This window comes from Mytilus trossulus, chromosome 13, assembly GCF_036588685.1.
Source record: "Mytilus trossulus isolate FHL-02 chromosome 13, PNRI_Mtr1.1.1.hap1, whole genome shotgun sequence".
NCBI lineage: Eukaryota > Metazoa > Mollusca > Bivalvia > Mytilida > Mytilidae > Mytilus > Mytilus trossulus.
The window spans coordinates 26881143-26890350 of NC_086385.1; the positions used below are offsets into that span (position 1 = coordinate 26881143).

General features: G+C 32.1%; 1 protein-coding gene across 1 annotated transcript; it reads right to left on the reverse strand.

Annotated features, from left to right (window-relative positions):
- Window positions 1-5300: 5300 nt before the first annotated feature.
- On the reverse strand, window positions 5301-6744 carry LOC134694811 (innexin unc-9-like). Its single transcript, XM_063555875.1, has one exon. It carries the CDS (start codon window positions 6742-6744, stop codon window positions 5548-5550), a length of 1197 nt encoding a protein of 398 aa, XP_063411945.1. The 3' UTR covers window positions 5301-5547.
- Window positions 6745-9208: the final 2464 nt, after the last annotated feature.

The window sequence follows — 9208 nt, forward strand, 5'->3', positions numbered from 1 at the left end:
TATCGTATCGTAATTCCGAATTCATTTCGTAGTTTACAATCAAATTGATACATTCTCGTTTCCGGTTTCTATTCAGACTCGAAATATGCATGTTGCATAGCATCGATTTACTAGATGAAGTCATTAAAAACCTTTTTATTTGACAACCATTGCTTTACAAATCTTTTTAAACTTTTACATAACCCGCACGACTCGTTTTGTCGTTGCTGCAAACCAGCCATACTGATATTTATGGTTTCATGACTTCTGAATTTGACAGTGTCCGTGAACCCCCATAACAATTACCAAAAATAGCAAGAAAACTACATGGGGACCTATGTGATAGCTATTTGTTATTCTCGACGACGGGAAAAGGAGGGGACATGAGGGCTTGGTCTTTGAGGGGTTACAAACGGCAATTATTGAAAATATATAATACTTCTATATAGTATTTATTATGAAAATTCAAATAAGTATAATCTAAATAAGCAATGAATTAGCATGTTCACCTATCCTTACGTGGGGGATGAAATACTTTCGGTCGCCCTTCACTGTTATTGACTGTATGGCGTAGATACGGTTTATGATGGTGAAAGTTCCTCAATCGTTCAATTTTCATCTATGGAAATCGCGGCTTAAACCAAAGAAAACACACCTGCATTGTAAGAGGAAAACAAAGGAATAACAGAAAAACTGTAGTGCATCAAGAACAAACACCAACATACATAGAAAAACACTTCTTGAAAACATCTACCAGATTCCTGACTTGGTAAAGGACATTTTAAGAAAATGGTGCGTTAAACCCGGATTTAAGACTAACCAAACTATATTCTTCCCAAGAGTGTAATGTGTGCTATCTCTTCCAAATAACGTTATCATAAGCCATTGATGAACCAATACCAGGATGATAATATTGTAAAAGGTATGTTTTAAATCTTATTAGTACCGAGGTAATAACTACATACCAATTAAGTTATATGTTTAATATGTAATCATAGCAAAAGAAAAACTTTAAACATAAACTAAGGAATTAACCATGATAAATGACACTTTGCTAAACAACGACCGGATTTTGTAAATATAAATGTTTATAGATATCAGAAGATGTGGTTTGAGTTGCAAAAAGAAAACACTTTATCCGAGTCACAATTTGTAAAAGTTAACCATAATAGACCAAAATACGGTCGTCATCACGGAGCATTCACTCGCATCGAAAAGCAAGCTATTAAACTTCAAATCAACTACTGTAAAATTCAAGCATTCAAGCAAGAAAAAACTACAGTCTAATCTGTTTAAAAAAAAAAACCCAAAAAAAACAGAAACCACATAATCAAACAACAACCACTGATCATCAGATTCCTGACTTAGAACAGGTGTTAACACATGCAGTAGGTTAACACGTTGAATCGGTGCCAACCGTCACCTGACCTGAAACAATTGTGTAACATTAAAATATAGAAAGGCACACTTTAAAATATCAATTGAAATGGCTTATCTTAATCAAAAGATATATAACCAAATAATTTCCAAAGGTACCAGGCTTATACTTTAATACACCGGAGGCGCATTTCGTCTACATTAGATTTATTAGTGACGCTCAGATCAAAATAGTTATTAATCTTTCCTTTCCTAATTTCACAGATGCAACAAAACATGCTACTTGAATAGGTTGCCTCCATTATATACATAAATATATATTAACCAACTAATGACGTTTTGATAATACATAAAGTCCTTTTTAGTTGAAACTTTATCAACAAGCTGATTCATAACTGTAAGTAAATGTTACGTGGAATCCCTCTTCACCGTGTTCATGCTGTGTAAAGATATGTATATTCTAAAGTAGAAGGCTACCCAATATTATGTAATTTCATTTTTCAAATTTTTCGTATTATGAACCAATAGCACTAATTTGAAAGAAAATTTACAACTTTTCAATCTTCAAAAAACTTGTAATACCAAAGTATAGTTATCAGAATATTTTATACCGAGTGTCATTATTAATTCAAATATAAAGAAAAACATTCATGCATGGTGAGTATACTACCAACCACTGGGTCGATGCTACGGCTATTGAAGGAATCTCCCCACAGTATTAACACCTATAAGTCAGCACGCTCTGTGTTAATGTATGGTCTTTATTGTAAATGAACTTTTCAGAAAAAAAAATGAATATTGGAAATACATGAAATAGAAAAGTATACCTTAGCTGTATTTTGACAAAACCTTTCAGGTTTTTGGATGCTCAATGCTCTTCAACTTTACTTTGAGTGTCACTGATGAGTCATTTTTAGATGAAACGTGCTACTGGCATACACAATTTAATCCTTGTATGTATGATGAAATAAATAACCAAAATTACATTAAATCTGTGGGACCAATTCAAGTCGGATCATTTATACCTGCATATACCACTTGAGCAACCGTGGCATTATCTAGTACTTTATTTTTACTTTAAATGAAGCAGGATCTCATCATCCAGTCACATATAGCTGCTGGCATCACCTTAGTTTTTGGTGGGGATCGTGTAACTAAGTCATTTGTTTCCTATGTTGTGTTTTGTGTACTATTGTTTGTATTTTCTTTCATATGAATGGTGTAGTTAATTTATTTTCTATTTATGACATTGAATGCCCGTTTTGTATCTTGTACATTCTTTTATTCTCTCTAGTTTATTTGTATTGCATCATATTAAAGATTTACAATAATTAGTATATTTAAATATTTTACAGAAGTATCCTGTTGACTGCTGAACAAAGAACCTGTCTTGAGTCTAGAAACGTTAAAAACAATCATCTCCAAAAGAATAGCCATTTTATAATCAGACAAATCATAGAATGTGTTGGATTCACAGATAATGTGATTGTCACAACAGTTGTAAAATGACAATTTTTATAAGAACTTATGATTTTTTAAAGATACATAGCAAATAGCATAATATGAAATATAGAATAGAGACGGAAATAGTATTAGATACCTAATATAATCTTGAATGTTGGAATTGCATTCTAGTATTATGAAATGATTTCATGTTGTCAATAAAGAAATTTTATACTGATGGTAGTTAAAGCATAAAGAGAAGGGGGATAGTACATAATTTCTGTGAAAGTGTCAACTCTCAGAAGTTCAAGAAATACAAATGTTCAAAATATACCTCATGTCCATATGTTTTGACCCTTTGAAAAAATAGCAGTGCATATGAATTTTTCATCCTAGGAAAAACATTTCTTTTGCAAAACATTTCATAATAAAAGTGGCCTTTATTCCTTTTTTTTAAAATATGAAATGATTTACAGATTTATATTGTTCAGCATTTTCAGTTGTTAATTTAAAATTATAAAATGAATGAAATGTAAAATGCTCCTTGTTTGCATTTGATAATGATAAATGCTTTACATTGGAACATTTTCCATATCAAAAACCATATCAAAAGCACCTAAAGTACAGATCTGTCAAAACTGATATATCCATATTTTGACTATTTTATTTATTGTGTCTGTTTATTTAACGCATCAATGTAAATATAACGAAATTTAATGAGACTGTCATTAAAGTGAGAGGGTTAGCGCTATGGAACCAGGTTTAATCCACCATTTTCTACAAATTCCTGTACCAAGTCAGGAATATGACAGTTCTTGTCCATTCATTTTTGAAGTGTTTTGTTATTTGATTTTGCCATGTGATTATGGATTTTCCGAATAGATTTTCCTCTATGTTAAGTATTTTTGTGATTTTACTTTTTTTTCATTATCAAACAATGGTGCTTCACAAAATACAACCAAATCAGCCTTTGAACGATTCCAGCATTTTATCGGATCTGTGAAATATGGACTGCAACGGACTGCAACTTTCAAGTAAATTTACACCTTGGTCGTTTACAATGTAATATTCAGTAAATCCAGTTATAATTTATCTTTCCTCGCATGTTCAAAATCGAAATAAAAATGCAAATACGGAAAGTGCAGATATCTTTTAAAAAATTACACAAATGATAACGTATTTGGTAAAACGTTTTTCAATTAACAAAACGGTAAATCTTACATCAATTATTCCTAATTAAACTAACATGGTTTCTAAAATACACAGGGTTTCTGAATAAGTTTTTGACGATCCAGCTTTCTGAAAGAAGGCATGATTGTCATTTTGTTTATCACAAAAAACTTGATGGTGATTCATCACAAATGAGTTCACACACTTCAAATGAGTCATTTCCTGTTTAAATTCTGTCTTATCAAGAAATAACAAATAAAGATATACCAGTTTTAGCTGAACACAGTTTTTATCAGGTTTTTATCAGGTGAGTAGTCATTAAGACGATTAGGATGACATTTCTTTTTTTTCTTTTATCCATTTCATCTGCATTTTCTTGAACACATTGTGACTCTCAAAAATTGGAAACAACATTACCGCGACCCTTTAATCGTTCTAACCGACAACCATTTCCTGTAAAACTTAAATTTGTAACAAAATATTTCATTTTTGTCTCATTAACTCCCTTGATATAGTAATGTTCTTTAATCATTTCTATTTTTGACCCGTAGAAGTATTCTACCTCAGGATATTACGCAGTTCTTAATTAATTTTAAATGGATCCACTTTCCTTTAAATTTATTCACTTTCTTAACCCAAGTAAGTTAACAACATGAACAAAGTAGACCAATTTATATAAAAAATCAAAAATGGAAATGACGAATATGATAAAGAGACAACAACTCGACCAAACAGCAAAAAACAGTGTGAATATCCAATATCCGAAGGTGGTTACTTATGTCAAAATCAGAGGCACTTTATTTCGTATAACCACCTGATTCTTCTTTCAAATCTATTTTCATCATACCTTTTTTCATACGATTTACCAGAACTTAAATGTCAGGCCAATTATCCCCTTGTGTATATGCTTGGTTCTTGACTGATTTGATCAACATTTTAAAAGAGGCTTGGGTAATTCACCAGGTTCATGTGAAAAAAAGGGGGACGAAAAATACCATAGTAAATTAAACTTATAAGTCGTGAAATTAACTGACAACACCATGGCTAAAAACAAACAAAAGGTCAAACAGACAAACAATAGCACACACAACCGAACATTGAGAACGTAACACTAAGCAAAACAAACGCCAACACAAACTTTTAGTTATCACAGATGCTCTAGAAAGATATCCTGTCCTACGTGTGGCACTTGTCGTGTTTGCTCGTGTTAGTACAAACCGTAAGACATGTGAGATCAAAAGACAATCTGAAATGCATGTCGAATGAAAACAACGCAACAATTTTATAACGTAAGTAAATAATACTATACGAATCAAATATAAATATAGGTTAAAACTCGTGACAAAGATATTTCATATATCAATATAGTGTTTGATAGCGAAAAATGTAATTACAAATGTAGTGAATGTCAGATAAATCTCGTTATATAATCAATTTAAATCCCCGAGGTAATGTTTTGACAATTTGCTGAATAATCGGATAAAGCTACCATTAAGATACTGAACGGTAAGTTGTTAACTTACTTGCTGTAATAGACCAGTTAATACAAACAATAGATTGATCGAGCAAAGTACAAGCCTATAATGAACACTTATCTTTCAAAATTTCCTTAACATCTGGATTCAATAATGCGACCTCTTCTCCTGTCTTTGTATTTTGACCGTTCTTGTTTTTGAATATTGACCATAGCTCCTTAACGAGATCGGTAACTACCATATCAGACGAATTGTTCGAAATAACTCGCAGCACTAACACTCCATCATCTCGCATGTAATATTCTGCAAACTTGCGGCAAAGTACTTTATCAAACTTGTTGTAAAGCTCGTGATTCATTTTTAGATACTTTTTACAGTAACGTATTTTGTTGGTGTTTAATATGATCATGTAAATCCACATGAGAAGATTGCATGCGGCCAAAAAAGTAATGAAAATTAACCAAAACCAGATAAAAATGAAGATTTTCTCGTTGAAAAGGTTGATAGGTAAAACACATTGAATAGTAAATCTTTGAACGTTCTGAAGCTGTCTTATTTGAAAATCGCATAAAGTTACTCTTGGAAATCTTGGGGAATCTCTCCATGGTCTATTGCTTTTCCAGTTATCGAAAAAATCAAAACCATAAAAGCTGTATTTAGTTGACAGGAAGGCGTTCAATAGGAATATTTGTCCAAATGTATTTAAAACATATAAGACCTTTACAAAAAGAAAAAGACCGGTTAAATACTTTCCGGCCTTTTTCCTGTTAATAAAGTTCAAGTTCTTTTCAACGTTGGAGTACAACCATTTGTCCATAAAATTAGCCAGAGTTTTTATCGACTTCTCGCGATCTTTTGGCGATCCAAGTTGAGTTTGCTCCGCAAAGAGTACCATTTGATCAAGATTCATTCCAGATCCGCCATTAAATATTCTCCAAACGACATTCGGAAGTTTGAATAAGAATGCCATGAGAAGCAAAATCAATGGAACCCACTGGTAGTACGTTATCTCTGCATCCTGACGTTCGGAAATATTTTCCGGAATTTTTTGAAGCATTGGAACGTAGTACGTATTCTTTATCCAGCAATGATACTCTGTATACCTCTCCATCGATTCCTCGAACTCTGCCGGAACCCAACATTGTATTGGATGTTTAAATACTTGACCTGAACTTACTGCAACTGTAAAGATGATCAATATAGGTTTTGTATAAACATGCGACATTCGATCTATCCAATCATCATTCGGCTTTCCTCGAATCTTTGAAAATGTAGGCACAAATGAGAGAATCTCTAACATGTCTAAAAGACGAAAAAGAATGCATTAAACAACAATTTACCGGTAATTAATAATTAAAAAAAACCAGGTATTTGTTGTGTGATATTACAGTGTAATAACGAAAGTGTACCTAATTTTATTCTAAATTTTCGTTAATCGATGATCTTCCTTTAAGACCAAACAGCCTATTTTTTTGTCGGCCTAAGCTTTCCAGGTCGGCAAGAAGCAGCAGATAAGAACATCCCATGTTGCGTTCCAACGTGATGTACGCGTCAATATACGTTTTGTGAATACAATTAGACGTCTTGTCCGGCTTATTTGTATCTCAAATTTACTGTTTCCTTCATTCAAAACCCGTAAAAGAGTTATAACAAGCATCGTATTTTATAAAAAGTAAAATAACAAAAATACAGAACTTCGAGGAAAATTCAAATCGGAAAGTACCTCATCAAATGGCAAATTCAAAAGCTCAAACACATCAAACGAATGGAAAACAGTTATCATATTCCTGACTTGGTACAGGCAATTCCTTATGTAGAAAATGGTGGATCAAACCTGGTTTGATAACTAGCTAAACCTATCAGGCCAAATACATGTAACATTTAAGAATAAATTACTTAGTTCTACCAATAATTTCAAGTTCCTTATATTTTAGATATTCAGAAATAATGAATTATATGAATTAGTTTTAAACTCAGTCTTAGTCGTGACGTATTATGGTATACCATGTCCGTTAACACTACAGTATGGAAGGAGTAAACTGAAAAGTGGGCTCGGGCAAACTACTGAAAGTAACGAACAAAAATTAACACTTCCATATAGTGTAATATAGTCTAATGGTCTAGAAGTTTGTCAGCGTCATCTTTCATTTTCACATAAATAATCAAATAATCAAAAACCCCACGAGGAGGCTCAAAAATTGATAAAATACTACTTGTATCGCCTACCCGACATGAATTCGGCATATTGACACATCTACTGCTGTCCTTTTCTGACAATCATGTAATTAACAGTAAAAAAGAAATACTGTGCAACGCCTAAAACAACTCCAAAGAGAGAAATCCATAAAAGTTTGGAAATAGGGTTAAAGGAATATTGAATAATTGTAAAACAGATTAAATTAGTCAATGATATGGGTGACGACATATAGAGAATGGATCTCTTAGAGCGAACAAAATTTAAAGAATGAAGAAAACTGGAGAAAATTAAATATAGGAAGTACCTCCTTTGAAACCCTCATACAAAGGACATTCACAAAATGCCACGCTAGCACTAACACAGTTACATGTTCAGTGATCATGAGTACTTGAAATCCAGGATAAAACCCTAATTAAAAATTCACATTATTAAGAATTAGGTTGAAAATAAATATATAAATAAAACCACAATTTCATATTTTGAGGTTCCATTATACCTTGAAATGTTTAAACGTCAACTTTAGATACCTATTTGATTTTTCTTGCACCTACATTGTTGTTGAAGAAACATTGCTATTATAACAAAAAATCAATATATATTTTACAGATTCAACAGCAAAGCACTGCAAGTCGATAGCAGCTTTTCTTCATTTGCTGCCCATTGTATTTTTAACAACTCAGTCAATGTTTTGAAATTAAATTTTGAAGGGTAGTCACCATTAAAATTCAATCTTCAAATATTTCAAAAGAGTTCCTTAATTAGACATATGAGTGCCAATTCAATTAGACAACTCTCTATCCGATTCACAATTTGTAAAAAGTAAACCGTATACTCTATATACTCTTAACTCTTATATTGATTGAGAACCAACAGTCATAAAAGTCAAAAACATGTATTCTACATACATCGAATTACAATCCAACACGACAAATATGGCGCTCCAGTAGGTTTAAAAATAGAAATCGGTTTATAGCTTTTAGATGGTTGACAGAATATTCAATAACTATTTAAAAGATCATTTAAAATAAGAAAAAGTTATTTTGAAGAGTGTTAACACGTTAACAAAATTAATCTTCTGCTATTGTTATATTTCTGATTTCAAGAATATAAAACCAATTCATGGAACATGTCAAAGTTTATTTTAGTCCAAATAATTATAAAATAGCCTTTAATGAAAATTGTTTGGACTGGTATTGTGAAAATAATTGTATAAAGTTCGAGATTAAATGTTCGTTACGTTAGTGCGTCACTGTTTGTGGTGTCTGTCGTTGTGGATGGTGTTCGTTGTTGTTATGCGATTTGCATGTTGTGTCGACTATTATATTATTTGTTTGTGCGTTTCTTTGTGATGAGTTTCATTGCGTGTGTTTGTGTTGTATTTCTGTCATGTAATTTTTTTTGCGATATTTTTGTTAACATTGCCATGTAAGCGGGAGGCGTGGCTAGCCATTAAACCAGGTTCAATCCACCATTTTTTCTTAAAATGTCCTGTACCAGTCAGGAATATGACAGTTGTTATCAAATAGTTCGTTTCTATGTATGTTGGCGTTTGTTTTTGTTGCACTTC